This window comes from Dendronephthya gigantea, unplaced genomic scaffold (assembly GCF_004324835.1).
Source record: "Dendronephthya gigantea isolate DGI-Jeju-01 unplaced genomic scaffold, DenGig_1.0 000005F, whole genome shotgun sequence".
NCBI classification, from domain to species: domain Eukaryota; kingdom Metazoa; phylum Cnidaria; class Anthozoa; order Malacalcyonacea; family Nephtheidae; genus Dendronephthya; species Dendronephthya gigantea.
This window is the reverse complement of record NW_021163015.1, coordinates 1,110,189-1,129,708: the sequence shown is the minus strand read 5'-3', so window position 1 is coordinate 1,129,708 and position 19,520 is coordinate 1,110,189. Positions and strand designations below refer to the sequence as shown.

Genomic DNA, 19,520 nt, shown 5'->3' with positions numbered 1-19,520 from the left:
CGCTGTGTGGCAGGACCGCCGTGCATTGACACTGACCGATAAAAATGTCCCGGTGAGCTCTATAAGGCCAGTTGTAGTTAAGGAGAAAGGACAGACTTGGCCAATCAGAGTCGTGTATTTCTGAGCTAACTAGGATTTAACTATGCCCAATGTAGTTAAATAGTTGTATAGCCAGGGATTATTTTAGTGTGCAGTGATAACCAATTTGTGCAGTGATAAATGAGATTTGTGCAGTGATAAATGAGAATATGTGCAGTGATAAATGTGGTATTTTTCGACAAATTACCAATATTTTTTCATAAATAATGTTCAAAAGTACAGCAACAATAATTTAATATTGTTAATGTTATAAAAATAGAGGATGGTGATATAGGCTCAGCTGGGATTTTGGCTCATTTGCTAGCATGTATATAGTGTAATGCATGGGTTGAAGAATCAGAACAAGTAGGTCAGTCAGAAGTTTTTCTGTAATGTGGGGAAAATATTACAAATTTTATCCTTTTTGCGCTTTTGTGCAGTGATAAAATTTCCTTAAAATAATCCCTGTTGTATACAACCGGCCCCTGTAGAATTTGCTCGCGAGTCGCAACTAAAGCTGTCTCAGCATTGATAGACCATTACTATGCGCACTTCTCTTCTTCAATGCCATTTTCATAAGTTGCTGACGCAAATCAAACAAAAATAACATCTAGTGAGACTGTCTACTTTGAAGCTACATATACAAATCAGTATTGCCAAATAATCAGTGACTGACCATCGCAAGGACCATCGCAGATATACTGCACGAAGTGTGCAATACTACTGCAGGTTGAAGTTGTATACTAATGTCAACAAATGCGCGTAAAATACAGTAACGAGATATCAAACGGACACCGCGGAAATTATTATCTCAATACTTAGACTTCAAACTTGGTGAGAAAAAAGATTTATAAATATTCAAGAAAATATGTCTTGCGCGGCAGAAGAAATATTTGAAGCTTGCACACGATAAAAACGAATCGTCTGAATTAATAACGTTATGCATGTATACCTTAAGCCTCAAAATGGCCATTTCACAGCTGTCATATGTGTATGATGAGCTTTCAAAAGATTGCAGAATGCGTATTCAGAAGAAAAATTGAACTGACATTTTTAAGATATTCAAAAGGTTTCTCTTTGATAGCGGTACAGAAATGCACAATTGCGTACCAGCGATTAGATTTTCGGGTTTAAACAATGGGTTGAAACGTCTTAAACACCAATTTCTGCGGTGTTTGTTTTGTTTTTCTACCTAAAATTAACTCAGTTGTCAGCCCTGTCCTATTCACCAGCAAAATGGCTATCTGCCTTGTCTGTCGCACCAGAAGATAATTTATCTGCCTTGTCTTCTCCAATTTCTGCGGTGTCTATCAAACATTTTAGGTATGCACGGCGAATGCTAATGTGAAACGCCGTACTTTCTGAAAAACAACGATCTTGTATAGGATCCGGTGTTCCTGCATTTCAGCATATTTGATTTACTTCGTAAACTTTTCTTTTTCACTACGAAACATCCTTAAAGTTGTAAATGTCAACAAATGTGCGTAAAATACAGTAAACAATATCAAACATTTTATGCATGGCTATATGCACGGCGAAAACTATGCAAATATATTAAACGCTGTACTTTCAACAACAACGATGACGAAATTAGTGTTCCTGGTCAATTTACAGGTTGTACTTAGAGAGTAAGAGATCTTAGTGGGTTGAACAAACAAACATTTAATCGGCTTTGACCACCTAATCTCGCGTGAGAGAGAAATATTGAGAAAAAAATAATTATTTACCGACCATCGACATTCACACTAATCAAAGAAGTCCACAGCTTCGCGAAAGGACTGAGAAACAGTATTCAAAAATCAGTCAGGAGGCGCTTATAGATGCCTGAAAACGGGCATCAACATCGAGAAATTAATTCAGTGGCATAGCTTTCAAATTGTCTGGTCTGTATCACCAGGCTTCGTCACTCGAGTAAATATTAGTTATGTAAACGATGGGTAGAATCTTGAAAGTAATAGTGAAGTACCCTTAAAGGCATGACCAAACGACGTTCGTTGCTGCATGTTTGTGAAAGATGCGCAGTTATAATAGGAGCTACAATCATGTGCAAAAATTATAAGACTTTACGTATTTTAAACACATTTTTTTCATTTTGACAACTATTTTGTCACGTATTTCGTTTAATTATTGACTATTTCCCCCCCCCCTCTCCCATTGACAATGTTGAGAGTGATATTTTCGGCAAATCAAATGGCTTGGTATCATAGAAACAACATTGTTTTGGGGGGAGAGGGGGGTAGATGCTAGGTGTAATGACCGTGTCTCAATAATTTTTGCACATGCATGATTGTATGGAAGATGTGCAGTTGTCATAATAGAGCTAATAATGCAGATAGCGATTTAATCAACTACTTTGTAGTGCCTAATGGAGTTTTTGATTGGTGGCCATGGGGGGTGAATACGTCCTTTGCTCTGTAGAAAATATATTCGTTTTTTACATCATGTTTTAATTCCTGTCCCCCCCCCCCCATGTACGGTGTGCATCAGTGCATGTACGGAGTTTTAGCAGTTTCGTTGTAGATTCCAGTGGGGATAAATCTGAGAGGGTTAGTCTAGATGTTGTTCATCTTAATTATTGACTTTATTCTAGAAGAGAATTATACGCCATTTCAAATGATTTGCCAACGCTTGTGTATGGCACACGCCTCCATGCAGATATTTGAGTAAACCCCCACTCGATTTATGAAATTGCCTGATGAAGTCCAGATAAACTTTCCGCGTTAATTGAGAGACGTGATGTTACAAAAACCATTCATAGCACTTAAAGGTATTGTTGTTGTCGGACATACGAATATGGGAAATACAGGAAAGTTTTCAAAGTGTCAATCATGAGACTTGTAGTTGTACGTTTCTGCGATTGTTAAGCGTCTTCAAATTCAACTAAGGTTTGTTTCAGACGTCGAACTTTTCATGTGCCGAACCTAATGTTAATGAGTTAAGCCTAAGTTTGCATTCGATTCGGCACAAGGGTATAACACAGACCGTTTATCAAATCTTTTATTCCTAGTACGGCAAGGAATGGAGGTGTCGAAGTGGCATATTGTAGTTCATAGTTCATTTTATTTTATTAAAGCATCTATCTATCCATTGAAACATCTATTTAAAATCAGTGCTTCTCACATTCAATTCTGCATGAACATGCACTTGAATTTCAATACGAATTAGTGTGCAATGCTGCACGTTAAAGTAACCCCTGGATTTCCTTCTTCTCCAGGAAGTTTCGATCATCAAAGTTAAAAACAGCACTGAGATTTTAGATAAAACAGATGAAGTTGCTTCCCGTATCTGAATGGCAATATAATTTATCAATTTTGCGCAAATTGTATAAATGGTTCACAAACTTTTGTTTATGAAGAGGAACCTATAATTTCCACCTCTGTTGTTGTGAAACTGTGGAAATTAGATAGTGGATTCTGTTAAGTTTTAGGGCAAGAAAGAAGACGTATGATTAAATAGTCTGCATGTATATAGATCTCTAGTGTCGATAATATCTGAAACATATTAAAACATATTACTCAAACAATCATACCACAAAAGTTCAACAAACTCCTCAGTTAACATCAAAACGCTTTGGTATTAATAGAGAAATATTTGATATATTTTAAAGAATACGCGACTTGTATATATCAGGAAAGCAAAAATAGACAAGTTAGGAAACGGATGTTGTTTAATAGGCAAATGTGAGCTACGCGTCCGTTGGTTTCGTCTTAGCAAACTATATTTTCTTTCTTGTGAGTCAACTGCCACTTCTATGGATAATAAGAAAATATTCTATCAACAACAACGTAATCATGGAAATAGCATTTTACCTGTTACTATATATATATATGTATATAAGTATATGAAATTAACCGGTATAAAAATGCTCGCCTGTTTTCATGCAGCTATATAGGAAGATATCACGGTCTCCATGACTAAAATAAACTCGTGAAATGTTTAAATCTTTGCAAAGATTTGTTGTATGAATCAATTAGAGCAAATTGTCGACATGCATGAAAAAATAACAAAATCGCAAAAAGGCCCCCAAATGCAAATTTACTGACAGTTAATTTACTGTTATTTTTTGAGATTATCAAAATAACATTCTTTGGAGAACAATCAGTGTAAAGTCAATAACACATTACTCGAAAGGTTATCTATGTCTTCCTGAGTTAAGTGGAGTGGCAATGCATGCACCTCCGTTTCAGCAAATTGCTTTTCCTGCATGGTCAATGTTGGAATGAAATGAGAGTCGATGTAGGCGATGACGTTAGATACAAAAAAGCCATCGCATTGCACGATAGCACACAATCGATCAGACGTCCAAGCAGCAAACATCTGAATCAAAACAGCAAGACTTAATTTCAAGACCGAGTGCCAGTAAGTATGAAAAAACAAGTAACGAATCGAATCAAGTTGCAATTAATTCCTATGCAATACCGAGGAAATGGATATCACTAATAGACGAGTCATATTTTGTCCGTTTTGCTTTAGAACGAGTTTAAGAGGGCATGGCAAATTACATAAACCTGACGGTTTTCACAATTCTTGTCAGTGGTTGGTTAGTTTTCATGGCAGAAGCATGCGTACAAAAGAAAGAGTACCACTGCTGTGGTTGGAAAGGCTGGTGGACAGGTCGCCGTTGTAATAAATTTTGTGGAAAGTGGGTCTGGTACTGTTCTGGTGAATGCAAAAATTCTGGAAAACGATCGCAAACATTCCAAGATACAATCGAATTTCCATGCAAGTTTGCCGCCTATGACCTCAATGGCGATGGTAAGATTACCTTCGAAGAGTTCGTGAAGACTCAGAAACTGAACGCACATGACAAGGGTATTCAAGAAGCCTTTAAATCGACCGACAGAGACGACGACAAAGTTCTCACATGCGAAGAGCTTAGCGAAGCACCGCTCAGGTTCGCTTGCATACTTGAGTGTCCATCCAACAAAGGTCAGCAAGATGTTGAGCAAGTTGAGGAGATGATAAATTCACTTGAAAATTGATTTCGACGCAAATAAAAGGAAACTGTGGAACTTTATAATCAATAATGAGAACTTTCTCAATTGTAGACTAATGCTTTATATAATCACTAATGAGAACTTTGAGTCTTTGTATAGACTTAGGCTTTATATAATCAGTGAAGAGAACTTAATGTATAGACTATCGGTATAGTAAAAACTTTGACTTTGTTAAGTTATAGGCTTATAGTTATGCGAGCATGTATTTCGCACAATTTTGTAAGAATCCACAAAATAAAATCCGTTAACAGCAACAGTAAACATTTCTAATTCTATATATCTTGCATGTCAACGATTGATATTTTAAGCTTGTTATAATTACTCATGCATACTGGAAAACCTTGTACAGTTTTACACCAACTATATATATGTTCATGATACGGAAAAAGAGCCTAGTTCAGGGCCAAAAAACCCCGAATTTCTTGTTTTTAAGCGAGGACTATACTCTATAGGTTTTCGTGTTATCAGAAGCAATTAAATTTGTTAGCCGTATAATAAAGGTCTCCTTGTTTGTTTGGAAACAAGACGTATATAAGTAATTTAGCTTGTAGGTAATTTAGTAAGAATATATTAAGGTATTTCAGGCCTTGGTGGTAGTATAATTAGTAAGAATATTAAGTAATCGGTGATTCTCCATCACACAGTCATAGTCGAAATTACGAAATATATCTGCCAAGGTATATATTTATCTTTTATGATCTTATCACAAGCGAAGCAATTATTAAATGCATGAATATAAAGTAGTATACAAACGAATCTAAAATTAACTCCCGTGACTGGTATATACTGCATGCAGTTTAAATTTTGAAGGTATCGCGCGATTAAATCCTCATCATGTATACATGCATGCATATATACATATCAATTAACGCTTAAGTATGTTTTAGACCAAACTTGGATGTAAAAATGTTAGAAATGGCGAAACACAATTTTTAGTTGAGCCCACTGAGGTTGAGCCTCAAATAAACGGTCATTCTTGGGAGTAGGCTTAGTTTTGCCGCTGTGAGACTCTTGGCGCTGATAAAGCGTTATCCAACGGCTCTGGAAGCTACCCAGTGAAGGGACCTCGTACTCAGTCGTCTCAGGTTTTTTCCTCGTAGGGACGAAGTAGAATATGAAACAAACAACACAGCTTGCTAAATAAATGAAATATGTTACTTTTCTCAACTTCAAATATGCGTTCACAAACAGATTTAATATAGTATAAACATACAACATCCACTGCTATTCTGAATGAAAAATTACCATTTCAAATTTAAATTACTTTGACTATCCTGGCACAATTAAGTTCGTCTATAGATGCTCGTCTTTTAGATGCATACTTGAGCCGTTTTGTATAGTGTAAATATAGTGTCATTGGCGTGTTAAAGTAGGAGCATAGTCATAGTCTTGTCTAAGTTATTAAACTAACGTCGAGAACACAAAATGTGGCTCTACACGTGGGGCAAGGTGACGTGCTGGACATCCAGGTTCCTGGCGTACTCTGATCTTGGCGACTTGCAAACCATTTTCCCATGCAATCTAAACACCACATCGGCCGACAAAAACACTGTATGCAAGTGCCGACATCTGACGATGCGCACAGTTTTTGAAGTTTGATGTTCGACTCCCGTTGCATACACCCGATGCACGACTCGGGAACCTAGGAAACACAAAACAAATTCGGATTTTTAGCAAAAAAGAGTTGCTGGAAGTGTTCAACTTTGGGAGGATTCAAAGCGATATGCAGAAGCTATATGGCCTTCCTTGATATTATGTGATGGTATTGCGCTAGACATCTTTTTTGATCATTTATTTAACGTACTACCAAAAGAAAACTAGAAAACTCTTTTTTAAGTATTTCAGTTTTAGCCAATGTTTATCCAGTCACCCCTGGCTTGCTTTGCCAGATTTCGTTGCACAAATTTGTTTTCGCTTCTGTCTATACCTACTACTAAATGATGTCTTTCATTTAACATTGAACCTTCCTCGAATATGGGAAAATTTTCCTCCAGAGGTAAATGCATACATTCAGCTATTTTGTAACTCTAGAACTAATGTTCTAAAAACATAGTCTCAAGGTCAAACTATAGAAAGCCATAAAATGATAGACGTAAATTACACCAGTGAAAAATACTAGTAGATACTAGATAACACTTGTGAAAACAGAAGACTTACTACAGTGACTACACACACATTTTAAACAGAATACTAGCTTTGGTGATCTGATCAGAAATAGTAATTAGCTTTCATAATTATATTGTTAAACATTATAGCCCGCTTGAGCACCCAAAGGAATCAATCACAGACAACACACCTCTGTACTTCGATCAATATGATATCTTTGATTTTGTTCAACTTGTTCTTTAAATGCATTCACAAACTGATCGCTGAGCGACTGGCGTATGACAACATTTCTTGCATTCACTATAGGCGCCTGAATCTTTTCTTTTAGCTCAGAGTAATCCAATGAATTTAGCCTTATGGTAAAGGATTTCACAGCTAAGTTTATACTTGAGACTTGGATATTAAGGAACTGCACAGAACTGTTTGTTTCAATCGATATCTCATGGTTTTCTGCTTTTAAAATATTCAAATGAACATCAGGCTTGTGAGCAATGTCCACTTTGTATGCAGAACATTTTATAATCCATGCATCAGTAATGTAGATGCTTGTTCCACCAATGTGACTTGAAAATTTATCAATACGACGGAATTCAATGTTTATTCTGGCAGCAACATCAATCCAAGGGCTACCATGATGACGAAGGGTGTTTACTAAGGGATGATTTTTCCTGGGAATATAACAGAGGAATAACTTAGTAAAGCAAAATTGAGGAAATGCAAATTATTACATACCAGATAGATGATATGTACTGAGATCTCTATTCAACCTCAAAATTACCAGTTATTTCGTGACCAATATAGAATGATCAACACAGCAGAAATAAACACAGTTAGAGAGAGAAGCAAGAAAACTGGAGCAATAAGTCTTAATCCATGTCTCTCCTGTAGATTGAACAATTGAAGCTCAGGCGATGCTAAACCCAAGAAAATGTAATAACCTAGAAAGAAAACAAAGACACAATGAAACAATCTGGATTTTTCAAGATGAAATATGACTTTTTAGGGGAGCAAATTAGGCATCTGGGGGGCATATTTCAATGCCCTGAGCGTAATTGGCCATGTATCTCTAATGTATTTCAGCAGGTAGTAATTGCATCTCCCTAAATCTCTGGTCAAAACCATCGAGGCAGACAACTAGTAGAGGGACTGAAGTAGGAACTTTTAACTGACCTTAATATTTACTGAAGTATTATACTTTTGAGTGATCAAGTGTTCACCTTTATTGATATTATTGTAATGTATTCAGACTCATACTACAATCAAACTCACCAAGAGGTAGCAATGAATGAACGAGTATCGTGACGGATGTTCTCTTCAAATGGAACGGAATAAAATGAAGATCTTCAACGCCAAGGTAAGGTGAGAATAGGTTCTGTACAGTCAGACCTAGACTTGCAATCTCCTTGGGTGGAACAACAAGACAAACAGCTACAATAAAATATCCTAGGCTGAACAAAAGCTCCTCTTCCATTCTTTTTCACAAACGATTTATACGGTTTTATCAAAACATGGTAAAAGTGTCTTCATGCAAACGCTACGTCATCACTTTTTCCCAGATCAGATCACAGTTCTCATCTATACACTATACAGATCAGTGGCGATTATACTTCGGAAATATTCGGATTCCGTCGACTTCGGAAACGAGACATTCGAGAGTGGAGCATTTATTTACAAGTCATGGAAACACGTTGTTTTTGTTTACAAACCTAACAGGCGTTCATTATACTTCATATTTATTAACGTCTTTCAAACAAACGGCATCATGCGATAAACTATGGAAATAAATGCAGTTCTTGACAGACATGGGCTGGCTAAGTCGGGACTTTGGTATGTTTTATCTCCAGAAAACGAAGGACCTTCTGCAAGAGTCGGTCACACTTGTTGTGTTCTGAGAAAAACTGCGGGCATTTTGAAGGACTGTTCTGGTGAGGAACAGGACTCTGAAAGTTTGCTGATCATCGGTGGAGCTAATCCTGATGGAGCATTTAATGATGTTTTTGTCCTAAATCTCGGTGCGTTTTATTAGGTCCAAAAAATGTTACCTGCAGTTTTAATATTTAATGATATAATATTAAATAATATAATAAAAGTTTATCTAAAACTCATGTTGCATGTTCCTTGTCTTGCTAATTTGTCTCATCGCGTAATCTATTTCACATATATAACTTTTTTAAGATTTGTTTTGCCCAATCTGCTTGTGAATCAATGTATATATTAAACCTTTGCAATCTCACAAACAAATTTGTAAACTACAAATTTAATACCTATAAATATTTAGTTAGATATTGATGTGTTATTGACTTAGTAATGCAAAGTACATATTTGTCCAAATAGAACAAAACAAGTGGTTCAAATGCGAGTGTGAGGGTTTGCCGAAGAGATACGAGCACTCAGCCTTCATACCAGAGAATGCATCGAGTGAAATCATTGTATTTGGCGGAGCACAGATGGATAACAACCTAAATGATGTTCAAGTTTTTGACACAGGTATAAACACATTTCTGCGCAAGAGAATCATGTATGCTGGTGGTATAATTAATTGTATATGATTATGTTAATTTAGATGCAAAATCATGGTGTTTGTCGGTGCCATCAGGTGAAGCTCCATCGCGAAGGACCTGTCACTCAGCAGCAGGCATTGATAACAGATTGTTTATTTTTGGTGGGTGTCAATCAGGGGCAGAGCCTGTTCATGATGATAAGTTGTATGTTTATAATGCAAGTGAGGAAAACTTTCTGACAGTGCAAAATTTTTGCAAGATAAAACCTCATTTAGGTGAAAATGTTATACATTGCAAATGTTTACTTTCAGAGGAGAATCATTGGTCTCACCATGATGTGAATGGTGACCGTCCTAAAGTTAGACATGGTCATGTCATGATTGCTGTCAAAAATAGCATTTATATTCATGGTGGGATGGCAGGGACAGAAATATTTGGTGACCTCTGGAAATTAACAATAGGTATGGGTGTGATTAAGCACGATGATTTCTGGATGTCATGCCTGTTGATTCTAACCATCTCTAGTGATAATACTTTGCCATTTTTTATGGTAACATAATGTGTTAGACCATTTCATTTATACTACTCTATTGGTTTAGATGATGGAGGAATGAGTTGGTCTCAACCGGCAGTCACTGGGGATGTGCCAACCAGACGTGCTGCCCATGCTGGTTGTTTTGCTGATGGTACACTGTATTTGTTTGGTGGAATGAATGAGAGTGGTGCATTGGATGATCTTTATTCCCTCAATACAGGTACCAATAATACACATTTAGTTCCAATACATAAGCAATGGCAAATCAAATGGATTTCACATTGCAAAAAATCAGCTCTGAGAATATGTAACTAAATTTGTATAGAGTCCAATGTTTGGCGGAAGATCCAATGCGATGGACCACCACCTCATTGTCGTCTTGACCACACCATGAGTTGTGTGACTGTTTTAAGAAATGCAGACGGTAGGAAAACTGATATATATATATATATAGCATAATATACCATAGCATATATTTTCATCTGTGCATGGAAAGCAGTGGATTTAGAAAGGGTAGAATATCCATCCATCTATACTATCCATTTTTCTGTTTCCTTAACAGATAATGATGAAAGGACAGTCAAACAAACGCTTCTAGTTGTTTTTGGTGGAATGGACACAAGTGGACAAATATTTGATGACTGCCTTGCCTTTCTTGTGACAAAATAAAGAAATATTTTCCATCTATGCAGTGCATTTCCCTGAGATGATTTGAAATGACAGATTTGAAATGTGAGATCCAGTGTTTCAAAACCTGCATTATAGATGGCTGGGAATTGCTCAAATGCCAATGAAACTGCAAGGAATGACTGACAAGCAAATATTTTCAGACTTCCAGTGGAATGCATGTTCATAAAAATAACTTGTCCTTGGTTAAGGCTGTTTACTGGAATTAAAATTCTGGGAATCTTGCCTGAATGGCAATTAGGTGACCAGGCCCTTGGAATAGGGGGGGGGGGGGTGTTGTTTTATAATTTGAACTTCAATGATACATCTTATCATATCATATGTTTTAATTCTACCAAACTCTGTCTTAGTACTAATTTATAGTTAGCACAAAACCATTGATACTTTCTTTGCAAATAAACGGGGTACAGTTGTTTAGAAATGGAATGAAAATAAGCATTAAGCGATGTTCAGATTTGACTACCACTACGACTGCCACAACCTTTGAGGGAATATAAACCAATCAAATGCGATAGGTCTATCAGACTAACCAATCACGAGCTTAATAGATTAGCGAGAGGTAGTGGTAGTGGTAGTGGAAGCTAAATCTGAACCTCGCTATTTCTGAGGTCAGTGCCGTCACTGCCGTGAGATCTTGGAAGTTGGAACTTACAGTGAACATTAACATGAAGTAACTGAACATTCGATAGTTTCACCAATTCCAGAAATTCTGACATTTATTTTATCTTCATTCGCTATTTTTGTCTAAATTGTGTGAGAAAAGATGTATTGATTATTATTTGGTGATTGAGAGGGGTATTTTTCCCCATATGTTTCGCGTCATGGTAGATTCTCCACTTGGGCCATCGCTGAAACTGATTTTAGGACGCATTGAAAATGCTGTGCAGAGAAGGCCCCCGGTAAGTTCGTGAAAATTCTTTCAACCAACTAACCCAGTGGCCAGTTCGATAGAGTTATTATATATAAAGTCTTTTTTACTAGGAATTTCAACAAAAAACAAGTTTGAAAAGTCATTCCAGATATTATAAACCAGATCAACCTCCTGAGTCCTGACTTCTATGAGGCCTTTATGTTAGGGTTAACTTTTAATATTTTGTTAACGTTTTACTTTTGTAGGAACTTGGCTCTTTTTTGCCACAATTAGTTGCAGTTAGTATGGTATGGTTAACTTTTAATATTTTGTTAACGTTTTACTTTTGTAGGAATTTGGCTCTTTTTTGCCACAATTAGTTGCAGTTAGTAAAACAAAACCTGTAGAGTCCATTGTAGAAGCTTATAAGTGTGGACAAAGACATTTTGGTGAGAATTATGTAAGTTGATTATTTTATAGTACCAGAAAGGTAAAGCAGTCTAACTTCTCATAGAAGATGGCTCTATGGCAGGGGTGGATCCAGCACTAGTGCACTAATTTGCATGACACAAGAAAACTGCTAAAAATAGCCATTTTCTTTTGTAATGCAAATTAGTGCACTAGTGCTGGATCCACCCCTGCTCTATGGGACAAAAGAACTTCACAACTGCATGTGTTATATTTACATTTTAGGTCCAAGAAATTGTGCAAAAAGGGAGTAATCCAGAGGTAATTACATGCTATACTTGTATTAAGCATGCAAGTGGTACCAAAGCTGCTGCAAACATTTAGGAATGCTTTTTCAAAGGATACTGAATCAGGATGTGTTCCTATATAGAAGTACAGCTTGTTGTACAAGTTTGTCAAGTTGACAAATTGAAGTTGATTCATGCAGTTCCTTGAACTTCAGAATTGAAACAGATGCTTGGTTATTAATACAGCTGATATATTTGCAATAATTTGTGGTACAGTTAAACATACTGCATGCTAATCATGATTTTTTTCAAAGATCAGCAACTTACAAGACATTAAGTGGCATTTTATTGGTCATCTGCAGAGGAACAAATGTAATAATCTGACAGGTACTGTCTCATAACTAAATTAATTTCCCAATAATTCATTGGATCTTGCACCAAGGTACACATGGTGTACAACCATTAGTAAGTAAATTACTGATGAACGTTTTCCTTCTTCATGCAGCTGTTCCAAACTTGCACATGGTACAAACGGTTGACACACCAAAGTTAGCGACAGCTTTGTCCAACTCTTGGGAGAAGCAAAACAAACCCAACAGATTGAAAGTTATGATACAAGTTAACACCAGCGGAGAAGAAAGTAAGTGAAAAGCAAGTGAACTATAAATTGCACACAAACTTTTTGGACACATGTAGACAGCTTTGTTAACAGTTAACGTGCAGGTATATATATACATGAGACTAAATGGTATAAGTTAACTGAACATTAACAAAGCTGTCTACATGTGTCCAAAAAGACTGTCTGCAATTTATAGTTCACTTGCTTTGCACTAACAATTTGATTCATTGAAATGTAAATGTGTGCATGGCTAACTAGCAGATAAATGCTTGCAATCAGGCTGAAAGATGATGTATACCCTGCTCTCTGCCATATTAGACTAAGTTCGAAATCAGTGCAGTAGAAAGCATTATTTGGAGAATTCCAGTGAATTCTTTAAAAAGGCCACCAAAATACTATTGCAGGCAGGTTTAACATCAAGTATTGACTGTATTGTTTTTATTCACAGATAAATCAGGATGTCCTCCTGGGAATTCAGTAGAATTAGTTAGTCATATTATAGACAAGTGTCCTGGTCTTGAATTCTCGGGGATTATGACTATCGGAGCCTTGGCACGTAGTGTACAACATGCACCAGGGGAAAGAAATGAAGATTTTGAGGTATACATACTCCAATGTTTCAAATCTCTAATAAAAAATCACACATTTTATTATCATAAAGTTTTGGCTAAATTATAAAACAATTATACCATTCACTCTCATATATATATGGCTGATAATCTCAGTGGCAGTTATAGGGATAGTCAGAATAAATTATGCAGCACCTTAATAACAACGCTATTGGGATTTCAAAAGAATATTTTCAAATAAAAATCTACCAATGCAATTGCAATTTTAAGCTGTACTAATATATTCTTACTGCTTCTTGATCCCCCTTGCCTACCAGCCCCCTTGTCTACCAGTCCATATACGGCTCAAGCTCATGTGATATAATTGTAAATTATAAGTTTGGAATTTTCGAAACTGCTCCAAGTATACTCAAGTAATTTGGAGCTTGAGTTTGCTATTTAATTTTCATATATTTATTTGCGGATATCTTTAGTTGCTACTTGCGTGCAGAAGAGATATCTGTGAAAGACTTGGACTCGATGTTGAGAATGTTCAGCTAAGCATGGGAATGTCTTCAGATTATGAACATGCGGTAAGTGAGAATAGACCTTTGGCATTTTAGACCACATTTTGATCTATGCGAGAAAATGCAATCAATTGATCACAGCTGAAAAGAGCGTAGTAAGATTGGTTGCAGAGTGTTGTAAAACGAGGTATATACAGCCTTGAAAAGTTTGCAAATTTTCTATAGCTACTCCGGTCTTACCCACGGAAATTATTACCCACGGAAATTATTACCCACGGAAATTATTACCCACGGAAATTATTACCCACGGAAATTATTACCCACGGAATCTTCGGTCCGAATGTGCTCCTATATAAAGTTCAGTAGCTAAGGCAGCCTATCGCACCCATGGCCCGCTCTCTTTAGCCACAGATCTCTATACAGTACCTGAATACATCTTTGATGTTTTTACTCATTTTCTACCCTCCTAACCATGCTGACGTCAAGGACGCGTTGTGCGCCGAGCAGCGATGTTTTGTACTTCGGCAATCGAAGAATCCGAAATCATCTTCTCCGGATTTTCCACATTTTTTACTTCCATTTCTGGCGTTGTGTTCGCACGAGAACGACGGCCCGAGGAACGAGTCGAAATGGAGACCCATGTAGTACGGATTCACGTTCTTGTTATGCGACTGCAAGACGAACGCCGTACAGTTCGTGCAGTTCGTCCCACGAATATCGATGTAGTCGACCTCAACACATCTACACCGATAGAATGATAGCACAATGTTTAGCATTGGCGTTCTGGGCCCGGTTGTTCGAAAGGCGTTTAGCTTAAACGGTGGATAAGTTAAAAATGGAAAACAAAAATATCTATTAATTGAACAACTGAGCTGAAATATTTCGATGTAAATAGTTTAATTTTCAATGAAAGTACATATTAAATGAATAAAACGCAGGTTCAGCCATTCACAAGATCTATTCACAAGAGTATTTTTAAACTCTAGCTTATCCACCGTTTAAGCTAAACGACTTTCGAACAACCCTCAGAAAAAAATAAGAATTAGCAGGAAATGGTGAATTAAAAAATTTCATGCCAAAAACTAGACGTGAAGCTTCACTTAACATTAGTGAGCATTGCTCCAGGTATGTGTATAGGTCTCACCTGTTTCCGTTGAATGTTAAAATATCCAGATTCGTCAGCGATGTTTCCACATAATCTATGTATGAAATTTTCTCTCCTTGTCGAAAATCACACGTGATACGCCACTTAGTGCAATTCTTTGCAACCGACTGCATTCTGGCTTTGGACATTCTGTAAGCTTGAAAGTTGGGTGCGTCCTGGTTACGAATCCTATCCAGTACAAAAGAAGGCTTGAATCTCTTTCTTTCTTGAAATGCAAAGCTCTGTATTAATGTCCAAGATCGCTCTTCATCGAAGTCGCAAAATACTGAAAACAAGTTATCATTTTTGTCAAATACTTTGAAGATTTTCCCAACCCGACTGCTGTTCTTGTATCCGCTGCAGGATCTCGCTTTTGTTTGGCATAGGTGACCTGTGTAGCCGTCGGCACAATCTTCGCATCGCTCTCCCCCGCGGTAGTGCGTGCATTTGCAGGTGAAACGGTTCTTGTCGACGGTGGAGTATTGTGGGACACATGTGCCCCCGTTGAGACATGGTTGTGACGTAAGACAACAGTCGACGCCTCTTGCACAACCGCTGTGACATTGCTGCTCGCCTGTCTGGAATAGGGAATTTCTTTTAATGCTACGTTCTTTCATCTTACCTCCTTGTTGTTAGAATAGATTTGGTGTACATAGATATCTTATCACAATTGATTGTTTCCTTTTAATCCTCCCCCGTTCGTCTATGCGTTCTTCATTCGTACATCCCCTCCTTCCAATTTCCCACTTTCAGCTTCATTCCCTAACCTTCTTCACTTCATTCCTTAATCCCTCCTCCTTACAATTCTCTCATTCCTCTCTTCATCCCTCCCTCCCTTCCACATCCCCTTCCCTTTATTCCTTGATCCCTTTTTCCTTATAATTACCCATTCCTCTCTTTTCCCCCCGTACCTTCCAACCGCTCTTTTTCCCTTCATTCCTTGATCCCTCATTCTTCCCAACTCTAACATTTCTCTCAGTATTCCTCCGTATTATCAACATTTTTCTTCCCTTCATTCCTTGATCCACTCCTTTCAATCTCCCCTCACACCCTTCCTTCATCCCTCGATTTTCTTTTAACTCTCCATCTTGCCTCCATTATCGACTAGTAATACTACCTGCTCATCACTGGCTGTGAAATTGAAATACGAGCATCCTTCTTGATCACCCAACATCCCAAGTCTCTCCTTGTCTTCAGAACACAGCTGACAAGAACCGTCGCAGATTTGAAATGACGTGCACAAACAGTTGCCAAGGCAATGTTGAAAGCAATTCGACATCGAACTTTCTGTGATGTTTTGAAAGCACGCATGTCTATCTTCTAGGGCTTTATTGCGATAACCATTTAATTTGAATTCCGAGAAACTGTTTCCGAAAAGAGGAGTGAAAATAAAGCACGCATATGCAGCGACAGCAAGTCTAAAAAAATTAAACAACACGTATTCCATGGGTCGAAAATATAGTGTAAGCCTTCAATATGTCCGTGTGTTTCTATCCTATTCCAACAATGTAAGCACCTATAACTGCCTGCCGTTGTTCGATAGGGGCTAACCTTAATTTGGATAGATTTTTTTTTACTTTTCCGGGAGGACTTGTACTTTCTAATGGTCTTAAACACAGGTATACAATCGAGTGTATTGCGTCCCTTTTCGCCTGAAACATAAACCATGTTTCCCCAGCTGGCTGAAAACAAACTTAGGCCGACCGAAGATTTATTCACAGAGCGATGATGCAATAGTGATTTAGCACTCGTAATTTTTTAAAATATCTATATAATCTTGCTTTTCATGCATTAAACGCCAAGGAACTGCTTGTTCATATATATAGCAGAGCTTTCATATTTAAATACATTAATTAAAACCCATGCAATGTATGTTTGTCTTATCATACACTTACTTTAATATCATTTCGTTGCCGCCAGCTATTCTCGATGACTTTTCACATGCAATGTAATGAGAATGTAATAAAAATCCTGGAGCTACATATAAAAGCTCATACCGTGCATAGGAGGCGGTCGATGATTCTTTGTCAAGGCTTGATTATTTTTTCATTAGCATGCACGTTAAGATTAGAATGCGCGGACAATTGAACAGGTGCGTGTGCACCTGTTCAATATTTTATGTATATTTTATGTTTTATATATATATTTCAATATATGACATGGGGAAAATACGCTAAGATAGACTGCATAAGTTTGGATTATGACCTGCTGGAGGGCGAATTTGTTGCGAGTTATATAAGATGTAACCATGTCTGGTTAAAATGATAAATTGTGAAACGACATTCAGACGCGATACTCTGTTTTAACGCTTCTAGGAGCTCTCCTATTTTGGCCTAATTAAAACGTCTCAGTTATAATTGGAAAATATACATTTAAAATCGAGAAATCTTATCAGCCTTTGATATCACAGACAAAACGGCCCGGCTTATTCACAGCAAATTAGACGCCGCTCTTAGTATGAATGAATATATAAATGCAGGTGATTCAAGAAAGTTGCCGACAAAAAATTCAAGTACTATCGTATTCAGGCTAATGAATATTTAAGTTCCAATATAACCAAGGAGCAGCGTGGCAGCGTCTTCAAACAACTTAGCATCAAATGAGGTATAACAACTGCCAAAATCGACAAAACACTTCTCGACGTTTCGACCTGAGTGCCTTCGTCTGGAGAGTTATATACCGTGTATATTATTGTATGTTTATCACAAGCTTGGAAATAAGAATTTTTTCCAATAGGACCAATGAAAATTGGAAGTTACCCATTCTTTAGTTTCTCAACTGAAGACAAAGGTTTAGGGTTTCAAAAGGTCTTATATATCAAGTACTTATATGTAAAGGTCTTGAAGAATATTGAGACATTGTCTATTATGAAGGTTCGTGATATTAACGGGAAACATTGAGCTGTTGCATATTATCGAGGCATGAACTCCAATTTCCCCCTGTGCCTGTGGTTGTATTTTATACAAGCCCTGTATAGCTCTCGTTAAATTTAACGTTAATTAATATTGACACCCCGCATCCAATCTATTGCGAATGATTTCAATTTCCTTATAACGGACAAGTGACAAACATAATTTACACGCCTTAACTACTATATGCATATCTACTTCAATTAGTTCTATTTTAACACCTTTATTGGTGTTATATATATATTAACGTGAAAGCTGAGGTTCTTGTCGGATTCAACCCATCATCAAGCATATGCATACGTTTCACTGGCCATTATATAAACTGGAAGCATATATGTTTAATTTCTAAAGGATTTCCCGTTTCTTTCGCGGCATTTCCATGCATGCACATTCCGACAATTTACTTGGTATCTTCTGCGTCTTTAGATTGAAATGGGCAGCACCCATGTCCGCATTGGCAGCTCAATTTTCGGTGCAAGAAATAAACCTAGTAAGGAGGGAGGAAAATAGATGTATTCTGGCCCACAAGACGAATATTATGGCCATAACATCATGCAAGAGGAACCGAGGAAGACAGAAAATAACTTTGACTCAATATTCTGTCATAAAAGGCAGAGATATCATTATAATAACCTCTGATATACTGCTAGTCTTTACGCAGAAAAAACGCTCAGTTTATCATGTGTAGTAAATTTGTAATAAGATTAAACAAGGTTGTCTTGTGATTTGTAACTTAACTTAGCTGTATTTAAATGTCAAGAGTATTTTTCCGACCGGTTGCCCATAAGCTTTGCGTTTCTGCTTTGAACCAAAATTTATTGTGGAAACAAATTTTTCTAAACGCGCTGTTGTGAATATACCTATTCCCCCTACTATATATCCAGCGCGAACCGTTGCGCTGAATATGCTAATGCTATTGTCGTTGTCGCGGCTAAATTAACATAATATTACGCGTGTCGGAGAACCAATCATAATCAGTCTTTTGTGTATGGTAAACTAACAATGATCGATTAGAAATACCTGACCAGTCAGGGAATGGTGTTATTTGCTTGGCCGAATACACCCGCGTGACCGTAATTTTAAACTTTTAAGAAGCTGGCTGGAGAAGAAGAGGTACTTAAGTTCTGTTTGAGGGCTTTGTGAACAGGCTTTGCTCGCCAAAACCAGAAGTAAGTGAATGTTAACTATATAGCTGTGGTTTGTTGAAAAGACGTACCATTTTTGATAAAGTCTAAGATTTAGCGGTTCAAATTGGGTTGGCCGATTACTATTCTGGCTTAATTCTCTAAATACTTTTGCCAATATATATATCTCTGGTTTTGCC

The 19,520-nt window shown here is 37.2% G+C and overlaps 4 protein-coding genes across 4 annotated transcripts; 2 read left to right on the top strand and 2 right to left on the bottom strand.

Annotated features, from left to right (window-relative positions):
* Positions 1–6,240: 6,240 nt before the first annotated feature.
* LOC114516067 (E3 ubiquitin-protein ligase TM129-like) lies at positions 6,241–8,738 on the bottom strand. The gene is made up of 4 exons (XM_028535430.1): positions 8,451–8,738; positions 7,960–8,119; positions 7,372–7,849; positions 6,241–6,717 (listed from the first exon to the last, which is right to left on the bottom strand). The coding sequence occupies exons 1-4, from the start codon at positions 8,650–8,652 to the stop codon at positions 6,469–6,471; spliced, it is 1,089 nt and encodes a 362-aa protein (XP_028391231.1). The 5' UTR covers positions 8,653–8,738; the 3' UTR covers positions 6,241–6,468.
* Positions 8,739–8,835: 97 nt separating this feature from the next.
* Positions 8,836–10,904, top strand: LOC114516033 (rab9 effector protein with kelch motifs-like). The gene is made up of 7 exons (XM_028535382.1): positions 8,836–9,193; positions 9,516–9,668; positions 9,745–9,903; positions 9,994–10,143; positions 10,282–10,437; positions 10,543–10,641; positions 10,780–10,904. Exons 1-7 carry the CDS (start codon positions 8,956–8,958, stop codon positions 10,884–10,886), a joined length of 1,062 nt encoding a protein of 353 aa, XP_028391183.1. The 5' UTR covers positions 8,836–8,955; the 3' UTR covers positions 10,887–10,904.
* A 694-nt stretch (positions 10,905–11,598) lies between these two features.
* Positions 11,599–18,939, top strand: LOC114516099 (pyridoxal phosphate homeostasis protein-like). Its single transcript, XM_028535473.1, has 8 exons — positions 11,599–11,803; positions 12,107–12,214; positions 12,448–12,483; positions 12,764–12,836; positions 12,955–13,089; positions 13,517–13,668; positions 14,111–14,209; positions 18,623–18,939. Exons 1-8 carry the CDS (start codon positions 11,714–11,716, stop codon positions 18,704–18,706), a joined length of 777 nt encoding a protein of 258 aa, XP_028391274.1. The 5' UTR covers positions 11,599–11,713; the 3' UTR covers positions 18,707–18,939.
* On the bottom strand, positions 14,204–17,266 carry LOC114516098. The gene is made up of 4 exons (XM_028535472.1): positions 17,183–17,266; positions 16,405–16,705; positions 15,288–15,865; positions 14,204–14,884 (listed from the first exon to the last, which is right to left on the bottom strand). The coding sequence occupies exons 1-4, from the start codon at positions 17,191–17,193 to the stop codon at positions 14,602–14,604; spliced, it is 1,173 nt and encodes a 390-aa protein (XP_028391273.1). The 5' UTR covers positions 17,194–17,266; the 3' UTR covers positions 14,204–14,601.
* Positions 18,940–19,520: the final 581 nt, after the last annotated feature.